The sequence below is a fragment of the Acinonyx jubatus genome, chromosome C1 (genome assembly GCF_027475565.1).
Source record: "Acinonyx jubatus isolate Ajub_Pintada_27869175 chromosome C1, VMU_Ajub_asm_v1.0, whole genome shotgun sequence".
Taxonomy (NCBI): domain Eukaryota; kingdom Metazoa; phylum Chordata; class Mammalia; order Carnivora; family Felidae; genus Acinonyx; species Acinonyx jubatus.
Genome location: NC_069381.1, coordinates 76,969,161 through 76,993,269, shown reverse-complemented (window position 1 = coordinate 76,993,269; position 24,109 = coordinate 76,969,161). Strand labels below are relative to the sequence as shown.

General features: G+C 35.2%; 1 protein-coding gene across 5 annotated transcripts in view; it reads right to left on the bottom strand.

Moving 5' to 3' along the window:
• BTBD8 (BTB domain containing 8) overlaps positions 1-24,109 on the bottom strand; it is a 114,362-nt gene that overhangs the window by 601 nt on the left and 89,652 nt on the right. For 4 of the 5 annotated variants that reach the window (XM_015064429.3, XM_053214424.1, XM_053214425.1 and 1 more), the window contains 6 exons: positions 22,983-23,044; positions 18,257-18,968; positions 17,916-18,000; positions 16,912-17,051; positions 12,317-14,620; positions 9,380-11,026 (listed from right to left, as the gene is read on the bottom strand). In XM_015064429.3, the coding sequence (XP_014919915.3) occupies positions 10,560-11,026; positions 12,317-14,620; positions 16,912-17,051; positions 17,916-18,000; positions 18,257-18,968; positions 22,983-23,044 (3,770 nt within the window). In that variant the 3' untranslated portion in view covers positions 9,380-10,559. Of the gene's footprint in view, positions 1-9,379; positions 11,027-12,316; positions 14,621-16,911; positions 17,052-17,915; positions 18,001-18,256; positions 18,969-22,982; positions 23,045-24,109 lie in introns of those variants that run through there. The other variant, XM_027058608.2, reaches the window with a different exon arrangement.

The window sequence follows — 24,109 nt, the reverse complement described above, 5'->3', positions numbered from 1 at the left end:
GAAATGTAGTATTTATTCCGAGTAGCCAAGTTCCCAGCTATAAATTCAGGGTTCTACAAGGAAAGAAAAGGAGAATAGATACTAGGGTAGGATATTAGTAGTTGCACCAGTCAGGTTGTCCAGAGACACAGAACCAATTGGAGATACATAGTAAGAGATTTATTTTAAGGAATCAACCCACAGGATTGTGGGGGCTGCCAAGTCTGAAATTTGTAGATCAGGTTGGGAACTCAGACATGAGTTGATGCTTCAGTCTTGAGGCAGAATTTCTTCTTCTCCAGAAAACTTCAGTTTGTGCTTGTAAGGTCTTCAACTGATTGGATGCGGCCCAGTCACATTATCAAGGATAATCTCTTATACTTGGTCAAGTGATTATAGAGGATAAATACATTTACAGAATACCTCACAGCAGCATCTAGGTTAGTGTTTGATTAAATTGCTCAGTACTAGAGCCTAGCTGAACTGACACAAGAGACTATCATAGCAGTCTTTATCATAAATAGATTATACTATATATACATATATATACACACACACACATTAATATCTCCTTCATTTTACTGTGAGCATTTTGCAAATCAGATGTTCTTATAAAATATTTATTAGTGGTTTAATATCCCTATATACTGAAATAAAATAACTTATTTATTCCTTTATGTCAAGACTTTAAAAATATACACATACGAGTACATGTATGTTTTCAACTATTTCTGATTATTCATTAAGTTTCTAAAAGTGAGATTACCAAGTCAATGATTATAAAGATTTTTATGGCTCATATTCCTATTGCCAAAGTGCTTTCCAGAAAGTCTGCACCAATTTACACTTACACCAACAATACATGAATGTAATGCCGATGTCACTGTAGATATTATAGGTTTCATAATTTTGTTTATCAATTAGGCAGATGAACATGTTTTGTTTTGTACCTCTTTACTACTATATAAAACATTTTATCATTCACTGTATTTTTATTGATCCTTTCTATTTTCTTTAATTAATTTTGTTTGTACCTTTTGCCTAGTTTTCTGCTAGGCATTCTTCTGATTGATATATAAGGTATTTATATATTAAGAATATAAATCTTGGTCAAATTTCCTGCAAATATGACTCTAAATTTTATTTATTTATTTTTTAATGTGTATTTATTTTTGAGAGAGCGAGCAGGAGAGGGTCAGAGAGAGGGGGAGACACAGAATCTGAAGCAGGCCCCAGGCTCTGAGCTGTAAGTACAGAGCCTGACATGGGACTCAAACTCACAAACTGTGAGATCATGACCTGGGCCAAAGTTGGACGCTTAACTGACTGAGCCACTCAGGCGCCCCTAGTTCTAAATTTTAAATAGCCAAATTATCAATCTTAAATTTTTCCAGAATTTCGTATTTTTGAGTTCATGTGCTTTCTTATTTCAAGATTATATTAAGGGTGCCTCAGTGGCTCAGTCAGTTAAGCATCTGACTCTTGATTTAGGTTCAGGTCATGATCCCAGGGTCGTGGGATTGAGCCCCATGTCAGGTTCCAAGATGAGTGGAGCCTGCTTAAGATTCTCTCTCCCTCTGTTCCTCTCCCCTGCTTACATGCTCTCTCTTAAAAAAAAAAAAAAAAAGTTGTTATTTAAAAAAGAAAAGATTATATGAAAACCCTATGTATGTTTTCTTATAGTACTCTTGGTTTCATTGTTTCAAATTATTGGTACCTATGGAGACAATGATATTATTTTTCTATATTTAATCTATTAATATGGATGTACTATACGAATAGGTTTCCCAACATTAAATCATCTTGCATTACTTAAATAAATTTCCACATATTCTATATTTCTGAACCTTTTAGGAATTTTGCATTCATTATTATAAGTGATATTATTCCATAATTTTCTGATTTATGCTATCTTTAGTCAGCTTTTGGTGATCACACTATGGTGGCTTCTTTAATTGCATCTGAGGGCTTTTCTTTTTTCTCCATATTCCAAAATGAAGGATTCTGAATGTTTCCTCAGTTTCTTCCAAGGCATATATTTTTCTCTTTTTAAGCCTATTTTGGTAATTTAGATTTCTCTAGAAGTTGTCCATTTCATCCAGGTTTTCAACTCTTTTGTATGTAGTTGTACAAAACAGTGCTTTATCATTTTATGTCATTTCATCTCTAATATTGTGTATTTATGCTTTTCTCTCCATTAAGCTAGTGTGTGTTTTTAAAGAATCAGCTCTTAGACTTGTCAGTTTCAACTCTTTCTCTGATTTCTTTTTAAGTTTATTTGGAGAGAAGAGAGAGAGCGTGCAGGTGTGAGCTGGCGAGGGGCAGAGAGAGAGAGGGAGAGAGAAATCCCAAGAGGCTCAGCTCTGTTGGCATGGAGCCTGATGCTGGGCTCAATCTCACAAACCGTGAGATCATGCCTGCGCCAAAATCAAGAGTCAGGCACTTAACCGACTGAACTACCCAGGCATCCCTCTCTCATTTCTAATTAAGTTCCACTATTGTTTGTATTAATTCCTTTTTTTTGGATTCTATTTGAAATTGTTTTTCTAACTCCTTAAACTTGAGTATTGTTCTTTATAATTCACTCTAAATCAGAAACTATAAGTACTTTATTTACCTTCTTGACTTTAAAGTAGATTATGCATGTTTTGAGAGTTGCATGGATCTAAGTAAAAGGATAATTTTGTAAGGATGTTAGGGATCTTCTTTCCTAAACACGTAATAGTTTAAATGTAGATATAAATTCAGGGTGTGTGGGTGGCTCAGTCGGTTGAGCATCTGATTTCAACTCAGGTCATGATCTCACACTTCGTGGGTTTGAGCCCCTTGTCGGCTCTGTGCTGACAGCTCGGAGCCTGCTTAAGATTCTGTGTCTCCCTCTCTGCCTCTTCCCACTTGTGTTCTCTCTCAAAAATAAATAAATAAACATTAAAAAAATGTAGGTATATTTCTATTTCAATTTTTTATATAATTCTCTTGCCAGGCTAAAATTGAGCTTAAATGGGAAGAAAAGGGATAAACTTCAGTACATTTTATATGAAAACTCTTTTAGGGAAAAATATGTCATTGTGTGAAGGTATTTTTCTTAGTATTTTGCTGATTTGGAAATTACTTAATTGGTTGGGATATATAAAAATATATATATATATATATGTATATATATATATATAAATGTAGAATCAGAATTGAATTGAAATTCTCAGAATTAAAATTCTTATGCTAATGTTGGCTAAATTTGGAAGTGGTTAAGGAACCACTCTATGAAAAATGGATCATGGACACTAAAAGTAACTCATGCCTTATTAACATGATAGAAATGTATACTTCTCATATCTAACTAAGCCAGATTCAAAGTACTCTTGGTGTAAGAATTTACAATAAATTCTTGGTGGCTCAGTCGGGTAAGCATCCAACTTCAGCTCAGGTCATGATCTCGCAGTTCGTGGGTTTGAGCCCTGCCATCGGGCTCTGTGCTGACAGCCCGGAGCCTGGAGCCTGCTTTGGATTCTCTGTCTCCCCTCTCTCTGTGCCCGTCCCCTGCTCTCTCTCTCTCTCTCTCTAAAAAATAAACATTAAAAAAATTAAAAAAAAAAGAATTTACAATATGAAAATAATATAAATATCACTGGAGAAGAGTGTATAAGTAATTCTAAATTGAAAATAGCTCCTGCAATAGATCATTAAACTAAGCCAAACCAAGTTCCCACTTCCACCTGCCCAAATCCCCCCCAAACTAGCAGAAGATGGGGTAGGAGTAGAAAGGTCATAGTTTGTTGGGTTTCTGAATTTTCAAAGACATTATATTGTGTCTCAGTTGTATCTCAAATGCAACATGTCAAAATTGAACATTTTGTGTGTATGTGTGTGTGTTTATTTGAGACAGAGACAGAACCTGAACGGGGGAGAGGCAGAGAGGGAGACAGAATCTAAAGCCGGCTCCAGGCTCTGAGCTGTCAGCACAGAGCCTGACGTGGGGCTTGAACTCACGAACAATGAGATCAAGACCTGAGCCAAAGTCAGATGCTTAACTGACTGGGCCACCCAGGCACCCCTGACATTATCTTTTTTCTAATCAGGAACCATCAGCCTTCCATTATTTTACTTGTTAGAATTATGGAATATGGGGAGGGAATCAGTTTTATCCCTTTTCCCAAGTCTTTACTCTCACTTGGCAACCACATTTTGTTCATTCTGCCTCCAGTTATCTCTCAAATCCATCCTCTCATTTCTATCCTTGCTATTACTGCCTAAGCTTGGGCCTCATTTTTTTTCTTTAATTGTTCCAATGACCCCCTTACAGGTCTTCCTTTCTCCAGTCTCTTCTTGTCCCAAAATATTTTCACACTATACAGCTAAACTAATCTTAATAAAGGTCCTATAATGTATTTGCCTTTTAAACAAAATTTAAATATTTTTGCCTAACTGGCTTGCTTATAGTCCTTAGCATGGCTTACAGGGTTCTTCGTGTTTTGGCTTGCCTGTACTTTTCCAGCTTTATTTTCCACTGCTGTACCACATGAATTCAATGCTTCAGTTATATTAAATACCCGAGGTTCTTTGAAGTGCCCTGTGTCAGCACTCTTTGTGCTTGATCCCACTGCCTCCTGCCTCTTCCTTGATGGTCCTAATTCATTATTCCCAGCTTCTTAGTTTCAAAGTGCTTAAGTTACTTCTATCTTAAAAACAAACTACCACTGTCTTCATTTTAGTCAGCTTCCTTGAAAGAATAAGTTTTACTTCTTTACCTTCTGCTCACATTTCTGTCCTTCCTACTACTCTAAAAAACACCAACGGACAAAAGCTACCAGTAAAATCATAATGTCCAAATATAATGAACTAGTCTAGGTGTGCACCTTGACATTGCAAACAGCAACACTGTTAACTACTATTACTTACCCCAAAACAAACAAACAAACCTACTTATTTTTCTGTGCTTTGTAGAACACATGGAAAATATATGAGTTAAAAGGTAAAAATAATCAGTATCACTTAGCCATAACCACCATTAACATTTTTATTTATTTCCTTCCAGTCCCTTTTTCTATATACCTATAAGTATGGAAAAGTGGGATATTATAAATATATATCCTGGGTTTTTTCTTTTCAGCATCTTCCCTTGGCATTAAACAGATGTTTTGCAAACAATTGTAATCATTGCATAATGTGTTATAGATGTACCATAATTTATTTAGCCTTCCACTACTGTTAACATTTAGCTAGTTTTCAATTTTCACTATTGTATCTAGGTCTCAGATTCTTATTCTTTAAAAAAAATTTTTTTTTATGTTTATTTAGTTTTTGAGAGAGAGCACAAGTGGTGGAGGGGCAGAGAGAGGAGACACAGAATCAGAAGCAGGCTCCAGGCTCTGAGCTGTCAGCACAGAGCCCAATGCGGGGCTTGAACTCACAGACCAGGAGATCATGACCTGAGCCGACGTTGGACGCTCAACCAACTGAGCCACCCAGGCGCCCCTCAGGTTCTTATTCTTAATGGGAGAGCCCTAAAAGGGAAAGGACTAGGTTCAGATAGGAAGTTATAAACATTCATGATATAGATCGCCTAATTACTTACAGGAAAGGTAATTTATAGTCCTGTAGCAACATACGATTATCCCAAATTTATCATTCTCTTGCTAACACTGAATTTTTAAAAAAATCCTTTCAGTTTGATCAGTAAAAATAGAATGATTTGCCTTGATTTGCCCTTCTCTGGTTAGTAGTGAGATTATACATTCACCACTCTCCCCTCCTCACCTTAGCCTCCTAATTCTTTTACTTCAGAATATTCCTTTTCAGTCTCCTTCTCAGGCTTTTCTTTTTTCTATTCCACAGTGTTTTGTCCTCAGCCCTTTGAATGTACCACAGGCAGATCAAACTCAGTATGTCCAAAATTAAACTCATCCTAAGATTACTTCAGTTTTTGGCTAATGACATCATCAACTAACTACCCAGGCACCCCAGTCAGAGACCTGAGTCTTTTAAGATGACTCCCTCCTCTCATCCCCATGTCAGTCACTAAGTTTTTCCAACCCACATCTTAAATCTCTCAAATATGTCCACACCTCTCTATCTCCACAGCCATTGCTCTCGTTCAAGCCTTGGTTACTGTAATACTCATCACTGGTCTTCCTGCCTTGTCACCTGCTCCCTTCCATTCTACATACTGCATCCAGAGTGATCTTTCTAAAGTGCAAATCTGATTGTGTTACTCCCTGGACTCTACATCCCCATCCAACTTTATCCCGTGTCCTTACCATCTGTTCCCTTCCCTCCAGCCATATGGAACAACCAGAATTTCCCATTGCCTCTCAACTCTTTCTGCCAAGAGTATGCCTCTTCTTTTGCCTTGTGAACTCCCACTAATCCTAAAACAGTACAGGAGCCTATCCAATTATCTTCCCATTATTTCCCTTTCCTTTATGCACTGACTACACTTTATACAGAACCTTATTATGACATTTAACATTACAATTTCATAATTTTTGTTCAATCTCTCCCTCACTAAACTGAGATGCTCTAGGACAGATACTATGCTATTCATCTTTTTATCCTCAGCACTAGCATAGTTCTCGGAATATCATAGGCCCTCAAATATGTGTGGAATAAATGCTATTTTTGATAGCAATTATAAAATTCCTTTCCATCTTCTCCCACCATCTTAATTATCTATCAAGTTCTATAGCCACAATCTGTAATGTCTTTGTTACCAAATCCTCCTCCGTTCCCCATTTCTAAGGTTGACAAAACTATTTTAATTGCGACCTGGGATTTGGGCACTTCTCCAAACCAGGCCGTCTTCACTAGTGCTGACAGTTATCTTCCTGAAACACACCTGGCTTTGTTGCCTAACTCCTGAAAAAACAACGTTGATAACTACCCATTGTGACTGTAGGTGGTTATTTCCTCAAAACATGGAAAGCTTTTCTATTTAGAGTCAAAAATAAATAAAACGGGGTGCCTGGGTGGCTCAGTGGTTAAGTGTCTGACTCTTGATTTCAGTTCAGGTCATGATTTCACTCTTCATGCGTTAGAGCCCCACATCTGGATCCAAGCTGACAGTGCTGAGCCTGGTTGGGATTCTCTCTTTCTCTGTCTCTCTCTCTCTCAAATAAACTTGAAGGAAAAAAAAAAAAAAGAAATCGTTGTTATAAAAATAAGTAAATAAAGGAATGCACATTGGAAGGAGACATAATGTCTATTAAATCCAGGGTTTGGACTAATCAAACACAATAGCATAGTTTTTTAATAACTTTAAGAATCTAACTCCAGCTCAGCCTTTCCTACCACTCTTCCTCCCCATTCTCAACACACATCATGGTCACCATTCCTTAATGCACTGTTGTGTCCAGAATGCCCTATCACCAAGCAAATTCTTACTCATCCTTGAAAGCCAGCATCTGGTTACTTGATTGCTCCAAGAGATGGTATAAAGGGGCTTTAAATTGTTTACATAATCTTTACCAATCCTCCAGAGCAAGCCAAATCAAAATAAAAATAAGATTTTGTTTTTTTTGGCATGGACAATTGGGACTTTTTGCAATTTCCAACTATGTACAAAGGCATCCTTTAAGAACATACCTATTTTTATCAATATATAACATACAATCTAAGTACAAGTGAAGTACTTTCTATACAAGTGCAGCTTCAAGCTAAGTCCCCTGGCCTACACTTCCAACTAGATTGCAGTCACTAAGCCCTTTATAGAAATTCTGAAGGAGTCATAGAATATTAGTTGCTCTAAGAAGCTTTCTCTAATCTCTTCCTCACAAGCTGTTGTGTTCATGGCTTCTCCCTCTAGGCTCACACAACTCTGACCACATACAACTGTTATCTTACCAAACAATAGTATAGTGTACTATTTCTCTTTTAGTTTCTTCCATTAGGGTAGTTAATCCAGAGTAAGGACTCTATATCAGTTTCTTCATGTGAAAAATAAAGATGATAAGACAAATCTCATAGAACTGCTGTGAGAATTAAATGTGTTAGTGCATATTTAAAACACTTAGCACGATATCTAACATATAATAGGAGCTAAATAAATGTTAGCATCATTTTTCGCTTTGTGTTTGTTAAATCATGAAGTACTAGCCCGAAGAGTCCCACAGTAAACAGACTGGTAGAGATATCATACACAGAAGAGCATGATAAGAAAACACACATGTCCTGAAATTACCTAAGAGGTCATTACTTAAGCAAAATGCCTTCCCTATTACCTATCTGCAGATGTGACATGAAATTGAATGGCTTTTTAATGTCTAGTAGTTTAAGAACAAAGTTTTAAAGACCTTATAACTGAGAAAGAAGTTTCATTTATAAATTGTTGAACTTCCGAGGCATTTATTAAAAATAACACATAAAAGTAATTTCTCATTTGGAGAAAAGGAAAATAACATAATGTCTTGGGAATCTGCATGGTTTCTGACTCTATCATACATTACTTCTTTATATTACAAACTACGTATAGATATACACATCCTCTCAGGTTTTATGATAAAAATCAAATGACTATGTTGTGTGGCAGAAATAACATCAAATTAAAATGAAGGAATATTAGATTGTAGCCACAAATTACCTGTGGGACCTTGGGCAATCTTTGAATTCCTCTGGACTTCAGAGTCCTTTTTTGAATCTGAAGGGATTAGACTAATCTCTAAATTCTCATCCACCTTGAAAATACAACGTTCTTATAATACTACTATATTTTAACCTTTCTCTTACATGGTTTTTCTCCTCACTAGAAACTGAATTCTCTTTTTTTTGGGTGGGGAGCAGGAATCGAACCCTACTTATCTTTGTACCTCAGTGCATAGAACCAATGCCTATTTCTTGACTGTTGGAATGAATGAGTGCCTCCTGCAGAACTTGTAGTTTAAAAAGGCATAGCAAATTTATGGTATAACAGGTTAGTGGCTAACGTTAACATAATCATGTTATTATATAAGAATAACAAATGACTGTGCATTCATATGATTGTTGATACTCAATACATTCACTCTATGTTTAATAATTTGTTGAAAACCATTATTTAGCAAAGGAATTAGAAACAAAAACTAAGTTTTTCCTACTTTTGACATATTATAGAGAAATTATGAGTTAGTTACATAGCTTTGAGAGAAGTTAACTCTACTAAATTTCATCATCCTAAAGGCAGTGTCTACTAATATCAAGTAGGTATCCAAGTGTTCATTCTCCAGTACCATTTTGTAGAAGATATTTTTATCTTTGTCTTGCTACCAGAATTACAGACTGAAAGACAATCTAATCAAGGAAGAATCTAGAATATATAGACATGTGGAGAAAACATACATGCGTGTATGTGCCCATATACACACACATGCAGTTTAACTCAGTACTCAATTGCCTCGTGTACCTGTTTTATTTTTTTAAGTTTATTTATTTATTAAAAAAAATTTTTTTTAACGTTTATTTATTTTTGAGACAGAGAGAGACAGAGCATGAACGGGGGAGGGTCAGAGAGAGGGAGACACAGAATCTGAAACAGGCTCCAGGCTCTGAGCTGTCAGCACAGAGCCCGACACGGGGCTCGAACTCACGGACCGCGAGATCATGACCTGAGCCGAAGTCAGCCGCTTAACCAACTGAGCCATCCAGGCGCCCTTAAGTTTACTTATTTTGAGAGAGAAGAGAGAGACAGAGTGGGGGAGGGGCAGAGAGGGAGAGACAGAATCCCAAGCAGGCTCTTCACTCATGCACAGATCCCAACAAAGGCCTCACAAACTGTGAGATCATGACCTGAGCTGAAATCAAGAGTCGGACACTAAACCGACTGAGCCAAGCAGGCGTCCCCCTCATGTACCCATTTTAAAATTAATATTTAGTGTACGTTTATTGCTGGGACAGTCCCAAAATATCTCTAAGTGGAATGGAAAATGAAGAGCGATTAACTATAAAGAAAGTCTATCTAGGTAAAACAAATGGACAGTTTTCCCACATCTTTTGAACGAGGGCAGATACCTCTTTTTGGATATACCTCAAAAAGAGTTACAAGGGATTCCATTTCTCGGTTTTAGTAACAATGTGATTGAAATTTGAGGTACATGTACTTCACAATTTCCTGGATCTGCACTGTTGGGAAAATGAAGGGTTTTTCTAATATTCACCTGTCAGGGTCAATCACACAAACCTGAGTTTGAATGTTACTCACTGATTAACTCTACATAAATTGAACACAAGCACAATAGGTTTTTTATTGTTAAATTACTGTTACCATATGCAGAGCAAAAAGTAAATGGACTGATCTACTTGTGCATTCACATTTTAAATTCTTGAATTATAAACAAGTGAACAAATGATCAGTTAGGAAAGGACAACTGAAGGGCTCGTTGTAAGTCCACTAATTTCTCTAATAATTAATAAAACATGCTCAAAAATTTTAGAAAACCATCTTTTTTCTACATGTGATATCATATTAATAAACAAACTATGTTACCTTAATAAATTAGAAAGACTCCTTCATTATTAAGGACAGTCTATCTCTGGCTAATGCAATTATTATTAGGATATAAGCATCAAAAATAAAGGGGGGGCATTGTTAAAAATTTTCCAAAGTGTTAATACTCTTAATGCTGAGTTTCCAGTTCTAGAATTGTCCATTCCCCTTGGGGTGAACAATCTTCAGAGGAAAAACTAGCCATGGTGATACTTGCTGAGGAATCAAGTGGAGAGGTTAGTTCACTCCATCTGTTCAAAGTGTCAACATGTGCTTTACCCTGAGGTTTTGAGCTGTCTCGTGCTAAAAGTAATGTCTGATTGATTAGATACTGTGCTAAATTTAAGTCTTCAGGAACAGAATTCGTAATATTTAAGTTTGAATCCTGTTCAGACAGCAGTTGCTTTAAGAGTGTCCAATCTTGTTCTGCAAAGTGCTGATCATCTTCAAAATCCATGTCTGTAACATGTGTTTCTGATTCCATTTTCTGCTCAAATGCTTCTACTACATCCATCTCATATATTGGAGAGAGGGTTTTTGAAGGCCGATGGTCATACATGTAGGTTTGTGCCAGTGTGTCACAATCATCTATGTATCCTGAAATAATTCATAATACTATACAATGTAAAAATTGCACATGTTGGTACCCCTCAGATTTTGTAGAACAATATTAAAACAATATAATAGTTATAGTCCAAAAAAACATAGAATGGGAAAAATAACATTTATACAAAATTGACAGGATTACTGAGGCATTTCTTTTTCTAAATTAAAAAAAAAATAAAACAATTGAAGGATGTTTAGCAGCAAAATCAACATAGGCAACTAACAATAATTCTCCATACTTTAATTTGAAACTTGTGATACAAAAAAAAACAACAAAAATTACTTAAACATAAACATAGAATGTGCACATGTGTCTAATTCACTACAATAGAAACGTAAAGAGAAAAAAAGACATGGTCATTTGATGGTGACTTTTAAGGTAAGTCAGTTCCAAAAGGGGAATAAATACATTTTATCTAAAGCCTTATTTGTATATTGCACATGCAAAGGAGGATGCAAGCAAGGACAAACAAAAAAGTACAACTTTAAAGAGTTCCCTCCCTATTGTTATGATTTTGCTGAACAAGGGCTATTGATCAGTATTTTTCTTAGTTCTGATATATAATAGCTACTCTGTCAGCCACTATTGCATATTTTAAATGTGAGTCATTAGTTCAAATTACTATAATAAGGAAGACAAACACACAAAACAACTAGACAGGAAATCATCTATACATATGAAATAAGCCTGGGCTTTTTTCATATATTATCATTGCTTCTAAATATAATCTCTTTTAGGAAATTTATCTTTTTATTTGAAACTTTTAGAAGTATAGTGATCCTGAAAGTCTTAATCTCTGTAAAATGTATATAAATTATAATAATTAATCTAGTTAAAATAGTTCAGTGCTTTTAGTTACATATTACTATAATTATTGCACAGCCCTCTTAGATATATACTAGCATAGTCCATAAATCATATTCAATGTATAGTAAAATTTCTAATAGTCAAGAATTCTATGTTAAATTAGACATAAATAACTAAATAATAGCAAACTAAGTTTTTCTCTTTATTCTTTCATGTAAAATCTCTTAATAGATTAGCTCTAATAATCAAATTTTTACTAGATCTTAATTCCACACTAAGATTTTAAGTGAACAATAAAGAGTAACTAGCTAATTTCATATTATTAAGAAATGTAGGTTTTCATTTGAAATTTGAATCTGTTGCTTAAGTAATTACTCTGTCTAAATAAAATACAACACTCAGGGCTACATCCAAGTTAAAATTCTATAAACTCATTTTCTTATGTATTTAGCATTTCTATTTCTGTACATTACCTGCAGATAAAGCAATATTAGCTCTTTTGGTAGCTGTAGAATGGTTCTCTTTTACTTGACCTTCCTGAGGCAGAAGTTGACTCCGACAGGAGTCCAGAAATTTTGTAGAGCTGTTCTTTGGTATGTCAGAATTGGGTTCTCTTTGATGAAGCTCCAAATGACATGGTCTTTCTTGAGATTTTATATCACTATCTGAGAGTTTGCTGCGTTGCTGAAAGTCATTATCCACATCGCTTCTGCAATTTACCTTTCTATCTTCTGGAAGAAGCTGTCTACCTCCTTTGGACAGGACATCTACTGTGTACTTTTTTCCTGTGGCTGAAGTACTCTGTTTATCTCTTCTCAATGAGTCAGTACTACTGCGACCCAAGAGAGAGCTTTCGTTTTTATATACGCTATTGCCTTTATCTTGTTTACATTCTGAAATACTACCTTCACTTCCTTGTGAGTACCTGGAATAGCAGGTCCTTCCATGATGTTCATGAGAAATGCCATCAAAAACATCAGAAGGTGACAGAGAATCTACAGAAGGCTGAAAAGGAGTATGGACTTCCCCTTCATCAGATCCTAGTTCTTCACATTCATCTACTGAAAGTAAAACGGATCTTTTAAAATTTTTAGTTGCAGAAAACTCGTGACTTTCATTTTCTGTTGCATCTTCAAAAGCTAAATTAATTATTCCCTGAAACTGCTGAGGAGCTGAGTTAGATGTAGAGAAATTTTCTCCAACATTTTCAGCTTCGGATCTTTCATCTTCTGTTTCATCTGCCGAGGAAGAAACCTGATCTACTTCCTGAGCAAACTGGACACTGCCTCGTAGAACATTTTCTTTTTCCCTAGGGTAGACTACTGTAGATCTAGACCAAATTTCTGGCCTTTTCCTAGGAATCTCATCATCGCTTGTTGAATTAATTTGGAAAAGATCATTACTACTTTGCTTTTTCATTTTCACTTCAATTCTTAAGTTACTATCGTATATTTTTAATTCTTCAGGAGTACTGGTATCACTGCTACTTCTCCCAAGAAAATCATGGCACAGCATTGTGCCACATTTAGAAATACCTCTGTCATTGGACCCATCATCATCCTGAGACCCTCCAGCATCATAGTCTTCAGATCTGGGCTTTATGTCATCAGAGGAGGTGGTAGCACTGCCAGTGTCAGATTCAGGACTCTCTCTCTGATGCATACCACTGGTACTCAAATTCCAATGACTCATGAATGGAACTTCTGGAGTTTCGTGGCTCTCTGGAGTTTCTGTTGTTTCCATATCTTTAGGAGAAGTTTTTCCTGATATTTGTTCCAAAACAGACTTGGAGGAAATATCTGAGTCTGCTGTAGCATGTTTGATTTCACTCATAGCAGAGTCATCAGACAAGTGACTAGGAACTGTCTGTTCTTCAACAAGAATTTTAGATTTCCTGTCATCTTGGACAGAATTTAAGGTACCATTTGTCCTTTCAGGAACACACAGTAAAACATCTTTGTCACATTTGTTTGTATCTTTTCTCACTTCTTGCTTCTCTCTATCTGATACTGAATGCCTTTGCTCTGCATCTGCAGAGTCTAAATCACAAACTGGATGAGAGTTCAGGGAGTTTACACTGGGATCTGAAATCGTGGATTTTAGGGCAGTGGTGTTATAAAATTTTGGATCTACATTATCACTCCCATCAGAATGACAATATATTTTAGCTGTCTTGTGCTGATGTGTTTGTTTGCTGGAAAATTTTGTTTCACTTTTATCTGAACACATCTGTTTTGATTCCAGTTCACATTTTGATTTTTCCAAATCTGAAATACTTTGGCATTCTAATTTCTCTTTCCCTTGATTGTTTAATGGCTTTTGTGGGTCAGGTATGCATGATGACTGGAATGCTTCTGTACTGCTGATTTCTAATGCGAGATTAATTAGCGGTTCATGAGGCTTCTGTTCAGAAATATTGTCCTTGTTTTTACTATCATGTACATCATGAAGCATGCTTTTTTGGACAACACATGTTTCACTTTTTAAAGGTCTCTGAGAAGAAGGCTGAGTTTTCAATGTAATCTGTCCAGGAAGCATTTTCTGTTTTGCATCTTTATTATTCAAAGCTTCACCTTTCTTAGACTGATTTAAGTTTTTAGGCATTGCCACTATTTTTGCATTAACCTTAGGCAAAGGTGTGTGTCCTTGCTTGACAATTTTTTTCTTAGGTGTTTGTTTATCTGTAGTTGTACTGTGGTCCAATTTTGTCACATTTTCATCAGACTGCCTTGAAGAGACTGAAGATTTTACTGAAGTTGGTGACTCTCCTTGAGATCCTAAGAAAAAAAAATTAAAAATATATAATACACTTCCAACTTGTGAATAAAATGCAATACTTGTTTTTAAATTACTTTAGAAAAAATAAAATTAACAATGAAATGATGAAATATCTATGACAATGGACAATAAAAGATTAGGAGTAACATGATAAAATAAAAAATAAAATATTTTTTATTACAAATACAGGAGGAATAGTCCAGCCTCTTAGCAAAATTATTTAAATAGGATCTCTCTTCCTCAAGAGCCTTGATCCTCATGTCAGAACTGGACTTGCATAAATATATGAGGGTGGAAAAACTTGATTTTCTTATATTAAAAGAGCAGGAAGGGTCTTCCCCTTGAAGTTTTTTGGGGAAAAAAAGACTTGTGTTCCACACAGCTGAAAGAAGAATCAAGCTAAATATAAAATAGAAATGTTTAAATTACTGCAGTTTTTTCCATCAAACACAAACAAAATTAATTTACTTCTCATAGCAAGATCGTGATTATTATAGATCATTTGGGTTAACAACTTAGCTGTGCAGTGGCAACTAAAATTGGTAACTGGAGAGAAAGGGTTAATTTGGAGATCCATTTGTTTACACTGGTTAAGTCCTAGTGATGACATTTTCAACATTTAAATCTACCAAACAGAACTGCCAAATCTTTTTAAATGTGTAATTTTTAGTTATTACTAGAACATGAATAATTTTTCTCCGGTTTATTTATTTATTTAGGCAGCTCAAATGCATTTTTATTTATTTATTTATTTTATTTTTTATTTTTTTAAATTTACATCCAAATTAGTTAGCATATAGTGCAACAATGATTTCAGGAGTAGATTCCTTAGTGCCCTTTACCCATTTAGCCCACCCCCCCCCCCAGAATCCCTCCTATAACCCTTAGTTTGTTCTCCATATTTATGAGTCTCTTCTGTTTTGTCCCCCTCCCTATTTTTATATTATTTTTGTTTCCCTTCCCTTATGTTCATCTGTTTTGTCTCTTAAAGTCCTCATATGAGTGAAGTCATTATGATTTTCATCTTTCTCTAATTTCACTTAGCGTAATACCCTCCAGTTCCATCCACGTAGTTGCAAACAGCAAGATTTCATTCTTTTTCTTTATCTATCCATCCACTGATGGACATTTGGGCTCTTTCCATACTTTGGCTATTGTTGATAGTGCTGCTATAAACATGGGGGTGCATGTGTCCCTTCGAAATAGCACACCCGTATCCCATGGATAAATGCCTAGTAGTGCAATTGCTGGGTCGTAGGGTAGTTCTACTTTTAGTTTTTTGAGGAAGCTCCATACTGCTTTCCAGAGTGGCTGCACCAGCTTGCATTCCCATCTCCAGTTTATTTTTAAATTTACTTTCAGTATTAATTATCTAGCTCAAAATTGTTTTTAGGCTTTTACAAGCTCTTATCTACATGAATGCTTAATACATAAAGCAAATTAATTTTCTTTTAATGTTTATTTATTTTTGAGACAGAGAGAGACAGAGCATGAATGAGGGAGGGTCAGAGAGAGAGGGAGACACAGAATCTGAAACAGGCTCCAGGCTCTGAGCTGTCAGCACAGAGCCCGACGCGGGGCTCGAACTCACGGACCGCGAGATCATGACCTGAGCTGAAGTCGGACGTTTAACCGACTGAGCCACCCAGGCGTCCCTTAATTTTTTTTTTATAGTAGGTTTCATGCCCACCGCAGAGCCCAGTGCAGGGCTTGTACTCACAACCCCGAGATCACGACCTAAGTTGATATCAAGAGCAGGGTGCTCAACCAACTGAGCCACCAAGGCACCCCAAAACAAATTAATTTTTAAAATGAGTTATTAGCTTAGCAAATCATACAATCTGATCAGTATCCTTTCTTTCTTAGAACATAGCAAAACAATAGGTAACAGGAGGGAAAATTCTTCTTCCCTACATATCACAGCTTTCAAGACTGTACCATTACTATTTAAAGGGCTTATTAGTGCCTGTTTTGCACATGGAATTCCTACAGTTAACAATGAAACTGAAGAAACCTGGGCATAATATATAAAAGGACCAAAAATACAGATAAACCAGTGACTCCCTTAATTATTTCTCATAAAAGACAATAAAAACCAAACCCACACCCTGGTAATACCAAAATACTTGTCAAAAAGTAAAGTGTAAAATCTCATCTTTATAGTATGACACAAATATAAAATGAGTGAAACTATGTTATATTTTGTTTATTTGTTGTGAAAGTTCCAAATCAGAGTTCTGCTTATTCAATTTAAACACAGAAGTAATACCCAGGACTATTTCAGCTTTACCTTGAGTTTTAGCAAGATTAGATGAGGCATTTTTTATTCTCTGTTGAGCTGTAGTACATCCACTGCCATTTCCTCTTTTCTTTAAAATTGCCTGTGGTACTGGATCACTATATCCTTTGTTAGTGACCTTCTTTAGTGCACTAAGAAAAATGATTTGCATTCAGTATTGCACTCAGATTCCAACACATGAACTTTTATTTTTTATTTTATTATTTTTTTAAGTTGATGTATTTATTTTGAGAGAGAGATAGCTCATGAGCAGGGGAAGGGCAGAGAGATAGAGAAAGAGAGAGAGAATCTCAAGCAGGGTTTGTTTTGCACTGTTAGTGCAGAGCCTGATGCAGGGCTGCAACCCACGAACTGTGAGGTCATGACCTGAGCCAAAATCAAGAGTTGGATGCTTAACTGACTGAGCCACACAGATGCCCCCAACACATGAACTTTCAAAAGACCCATATATGAAATATATTTTTTCTCAAATTAAAAAATATCTTTTGTTCTAAAAATCGAAAAATCATATGTTCATAAGTCTTTAAGTTCATAAGCTTGTGGGTCAAGTATGATAAAGCAATGCATAATCAAGTGCCACAAATGTAATCTATCATTTTGCATCCATAGTCATTCTGTGTAAATATACTATTTCCTTTTAAGAAATAGTTTTAAAATATCATTGTATAAATACATTAAATTTTCTAACAAAAAAGAAAAGATATATTTCAAAAATATTTTTAATGTTTATTTATTTATTTTTAGAGACAGTGTGTGAGCAGGGGAGGGGCAGAGAGAGAGGGAGAGAGACAATCTGGCAGTGCAGATCCCAATGAGGGGCTTGAACTCATGGACCTTGAGATCATGACCTGAGTAAAATCAAGAGTCAGATGCTTAACTGACTGAGCCACCCAAGTGCCCCGAAAAGATATTTTTAAAATATTTAGCTAGAAGTCAGTATACAATTAACTTAGAAAAAGCTAACGTATAGGTAAAATAATGAAGGGAGAACTTACCTGTTATTTATACTAGTTTCTTCGTGAATGCTTTTTTTATTTGAAGTTCCATTGGTAACTTTTGAAACAGGTCGAGATTTTACTGCTGTAAATTAAGAAACAGTGAGTCATGAAACAGAGAACTGAATATGTAAAAGTCATGCATAAATTCAGTGGTCAGACACTATATCCAAAATTAAATGTTAATGTGGGATGAAGTATGGTTTCTCTCAGTTTGCATGAACACACATAAATAAATGCTTTTTGGCATTTCAAACTAAATAAACATCCAAACACAGAATCATTTTTTGTAGGAACTTTAACTATCAGGAGCTATTAAAAGTGAGGGTACTAAAACCCACCTACAGTGGAAGTTTTGATACTTTCCACACTGTTTTTCATGGTCTGTCCTGGAAATTCACAACAGGACAGTTTCTCACTAGAAGGCTTCTCTTCTCCTACTGATCCATTTTCTTTTGGTTCATCCAGACATTCAGTGGAAATCAATAATTCCATACTTGAATTTGTAGATCTGCTGGAGGGCCCTGTGATGCTGAGGCATGGAGAATCCTTTCCTGTCACTTTCTTCAGAGGCTTTGCTTTGGCTTGCGCATTTAAGTTTCCAGTGAGTACCTTGGGTCTGGCGCCAGTAATGTGCCCTTCCTGATTTCTTACTCCTTTCCCATTTAATGAATTTTTCTGTCCATTTGCTGCCACTGCTGCTGATCTTTCCACAGCTTGTCTAGGCGACATGTTTGCTGACTTTGCATTATCACCGTTTTCTGTTTGGGACTTTATTATAGCTTTGGGTTTTCCAGAAACATTTTTTCCCCCAGTTTTAAGTTCTTTAGTAACCTTGGAAGCTGTTTTTGTACCACCCTTTTCCTTTAAATCATCATGCTTCAAAGTTTTATTTATAGTATTTCTGTTAGAACTTGATGAATGTCCAGATGCTCCTAATCCATCAGATTTCATCTTTTGCTTAGTAGAGGGATAACTCCAACACTCCTTCTTGGTATTTCCTCTCCACGATTTGTTATTTATAACATCAGAGTCAGAAGCTTGTCTCCTTTGCTACAAAGAAGAAAAAATACTTTATAACTTGACTGATGTCTTTGACTTATAATACTTTGTTTCAATAAGCCAGTTTTTCAAAGAGAAAAAAGTAAAAATCACATTATGATATAAGACAGTTCAAAATTTGAATTATCTTTGATCATTTGAATGTGTCTTTGGTCACATTACCTTAATCAAATCTGAAATACAGCATAAAAAAATTAAAAGGCAATGTTATTTTAAAAAGGCATACTATTTAACTTTGTGAAGTTATACTATAGTAGAGATTAATACCGAAAGGTGTCACGATGCCTTTGGTCAATGGTAACAATGTCCAACATTTTTTGAGGGTCCACTTCCAGGCTGTATGCTAAAATCCTTTCATAGGTCATCTCACTTAATACTTACAACACTCCTGTGAGAGAGCTCCTGTTGTTAACTCCGTTTCTTAGACAGGAAATTGGGGATTAAGGCAGGTATGTGATTTACCAAGGTCAAATGCTGATAAGGACGGAAGTAGGACTTGAGTTCATGATTAACTGCTTTAAGCTGGCAGTCATCTATATGGTATAATTTGAGGGCCATGATAAAGGTTTTCACAAAAAACTCTCTTCAATCCTATCCCAAATGCCAGAAATTTTATCACTAAAGACTTAATCTTTGGGGGGTTGGGGTTTGGAAGCCCCTGGGAAACAAGACAGTATATATGAAAAGTTTGGCTTTTGGAAGAAACAAGATAGTAATACAGCTCTGGCTATATGGACAAAGTGGAGGAAAAGGGGTCCTAAAGACAGGTGAAGTAGGTAAAAAGAGGAAAATAGCAAGACAATGAAAACACTGAAGACAAGGCACCTACATCATTTTGGTTAGAGTCAACCTTGCTATGGAAGGAATAACAACATTTAAAAAATTGGTAGGAACTGGAAATAAAATTTTAAGATTATAGTTGCTACTCTTTATTAAATATGCCCTCCCCCGCCTTGAAAAGCCGTATGAAATTGCACAGATCTGAGGAAGAGCCTGTGTTGTCTTCATCTTTGTATCCCTTAGCACTATGTCCATAACATAATGAATACTCAGAAAAAAGTGATGCATGTTGTTAAGGGCGCTTGGGTGGCTCGGTTGGTTAAGCATCCATCTCCTGCTTTCAGTTCAGGTCATGATTTCATGGTTCGTGGGCTTAAGCCCTGTGCAGTGGGCTCTGCGCAGACAGTGCAGAGTCTGCTTCTGATTCTCTGTCTCTCCCTCTCCCTCGCCCCCGCCTGCATGTGCACTCTCTCTCTCTCTCTCAAAACAAATAAACATTTTTTAAAAATGTGAAGCATGTTGTTAAATCTGAGCATATATTGATATACAGTTCAAGGACTAACTATTCCAAATGTGTCCAAGATAAAGATAACATATACATACATGTATGTATGTATGTAAATACACACACACACACACACACACACACACACACACACAATAAATCACCTGACTAAGTTTAGGGAAAAGCTAGGTGTAGTACTAATAAAAGAATCATTGGATTCTTGTCATAGCTTTACCTGTAACTGACTTAGGATATTTAAGAAGTCATTAACATCATTGAGCCTCATATTATTAATATTTAATTCTAGAGAGGGTTGGAGACTGGTCCTATTCAGTGTAGTATTCTAAGATTCTGTGTAATATTTATAAAGTTCAAATATTTGGTCCTTAGTTTTTGTTTTCTTGATCAAATCTTAGCTCAAAAAATAACCTTTCTCTATTTTTATTTGGGTTTTTTTTTTTGGTGCAAAAAGGTGTTTTTGTTAAAGCATGGGGACAGGACCTATGGGCAGAAAAGAGCCACCTCTATTTTTAACACCTAACACTAGGTAGACTTCTGATTTTAGACTTCTTCTCACCCTTGAAACTGACCCTACTTAATTTACTATATTGTTAAATCTATCTATTTTAAAGCACCATGTTATGGGTGAGATCTATGTAGTACATGGGGTAACCACACTCTTTTAGAAACTTCATATTAACATAGTATAGCATGATGAGGATTCAGAGTATACACACACCTAGGCATTCTCTAACTTACATCTGCAAAATTTACATAGATTTATTGTATACAAATGGCCAACTGGAAAGGTCACCACATGCTATTGACAAAAGTGAGAAAAAGAAGGCAATCCTCCCTTTTGGTTCCAGTACTATTCTTTTTGTTTAAATTTTTATTATAGTAAAGGTTACACACAATCAAAAGAAAATAGAATAGTATTATGAATCCCCACGTACCTATTACCCAACTTTAACAATAATCAGCTCTTGGCCAATTTTGTTTCATATATAACTACTACCATTCTATTTTGAAGTAAATTCCAGACATCATTACCTTAAGTATTCTGGTACCAGCACTCTTCTTAAACCTTTCTCTTTGTCTTATCTCATTAACTTTTCTCCTATCCCAGAAGAACTCACCTCTTTTTGGAAAACACATTTATTCATTCCATACTTATTGAGCACCTACTACATACCAAATAATTGCACATAAATTATTTCACTTATTTTTCACAATAACTCTGCTAGGTTTTATTATTCCATTTTACAGACAAGCAAACTAAGACTCAGATATGGCAGAGATAATAAATGTGAAGTCAAGATTTTAACTCTTATTCTATGCCCAGCACCCATTTCAGTATACCACTGCCCTTTTTAAGGAAACATATTACCCTGTTTCCTTCCCACTGTGGTTAACAGTATAAATCCTTGGACAACCTAAAAGTCACGATGGTAAGGAAGAATAATGAGACTTTGTTCTATTTTACTATAAGACAAGGAAAGAGCGATAGCCTAGTTGGTAATAGTCAGTAGAACAGGAGAAAGCAAAGCAGGTAGGCTAATTCTTTGGGGGCCTAAAAAACCAACGAAACCACCCACCCACCCACTGGGGATAGCAGGGAACTAGTACATAGAGAAAAATGTCCTAAGGTAACACTTCCTAAAGTATGTTCTATGGAACTCTATAATATACTTCAGAATGGTCAAGGGGGAGTCTAGCAGTGTTTGGTGCTTAGGGAAAGAAAAATGTTTCAACATTGGTGTATAACAAATGCATCTTAACCATTTTTAAGTGGAAAGTACAGTAATATTAACAACAAATCTCTAGAACTTTCTCATCTTGTAGAACTAAAATTCTATACCCACTGAAAAACTGCCCTTTTCCTTATACCCCCAAGCCCCTGGCAACCACTCTTCTACTCCCTATTTCTAGGAGTTTGACTACTTTAGATACCTCATAAAAATATAGCAAGTAACTTTTAAACACAACTATACTCTTGATACTAAGTGCCTTTTTTCACACCAAAAATGTATTATGTGAATTAAAATCTTAGTATAGAGAAAAGTGGGACAACTAAAATCTTTTGTAAGAAGTAGGTTAATTAGAAAATTAGACATTGAATTAGGTCTAGAATTTTAGACAATTTCTGATCTATTGGAATAGCTCCAATATGTTAGTTGCCAAAAAAGGTTTTCAAGGAAATAAAAAAGACAGACAATATTTCACTTTCTAAGACAGATACCATATGTTTTCACTCTTATGTGGATCCTGAGAAACTTAACAGAAACCCATGGGGGAGGGGAAGGAAAAAAAAAAAAAAAAGAGGTTAGAGTGGGAGAGAGCCAAAGCATAAGAGACTCTTAAAAACTGAGAACAAACTGAGGGTTGATGGGGGGTGGGAGGGAGGGGAGGGTGGGTGACGGTTATTGAGGAGGGCACCTTTTGGGATGAGCACTGGGTGCTGTATGTAAACCAATTTGACAATAAATTTCACATATTGAAAAAAAAAATTCACTTTCTATGCCAGCTGGACATCAAAAATTCACATAATTTAAAAATATATAGAATATTCACTTGATTAAAATGTCAAAATTATTTTCATCAAGAAACAACTATAATTATGAAAAATACATTTTAAAAATCAATGAAATATAAATTAATACAATTTAAATTATTTAGTATCTTTTTTCATTTGGACCTATAAAATTTTTAAAGTTTACCTGAGAGCTACTGAAAACAGGCTTTTTGCCAAGTCTTCGATCATCACCTTTGTCAAATGCAGCTGTAGGAAAAACAACAATTTATTTTTATAGGAAACACTATTATTACCATAAAAATAGAAAAAGGTTACATTTTAATGAAAGTAACTTAAAACAGGCTTAAAAACAAACTAGTACACATAAATAATACCATATTATATTTTAGAACTTTTTTTTTAAAGAACCCTATTTTCAATCTTATTTTCTGGTCTGCATTGAGTTTATGTTATTAAAATTAATAAGAAATGTAAAAAAAAGAAATGTAAAATCTCATGACAGGATTTCATACATTTATAAAAAAAAGGAATTTTCTCAAGCTGTGAAATTTTAGAGATAATTGGTTTCATTTAGTTTTACAAATTTACAAAAAATTACAGGTTGTGGCAAATGTGGTATTTTAAAAAACATTAAATATGAGAAAATGTCCATCCTAAAAAATGTAAAAATACTCTGTTGAAATTAAGTACAAATTTTTCCTGGTTTTGCAGGTATATCATAAGGAAGAAAAAAAGAGAAGGGGAAAAAATAAGGTTCTGTTGAAAATAAAACAAGAAAGAATCCTCAAACCCATATCATTCTTTTTAGAATTACATAAAAATTTATTTTGTAGATTATTATATGGGAGTTATTGGGGAACTCATGTTTATGTTCTGCAAATAAGAATTTGAATGACGTCAGGAAAATATACAGAAATAATGGGACGAGAGCTATAAATATAGTTCAGCTAATGTATTTCTTTCTTTTGAAGGTTATAGGGTTTGAAAATGTAGTTTGAAAAAATATATACAATCTCCAAAATTTATGTGATATTACAATAGCTGATGAGAAATATATTAAATTATTTGCAACACTACCATGCATCTTCTATTTGTGTTCGATAGGATCTGTGGTATAAGGCAAAGCAGGATCCTATAAATGGTATTATAAGAACTGATCTGTAGTAAGCAGATGACTCTGCACAGTCCTATACAAAAAGAAATTAATATAAGGTTTCTCCCAAAGGTAGTAACTCAATTAAAATATAAGAAATGTTATAACAAAAGACAACCTAGAACCACCCCTTTATATGGGGTTTCCTAATGCAGTAA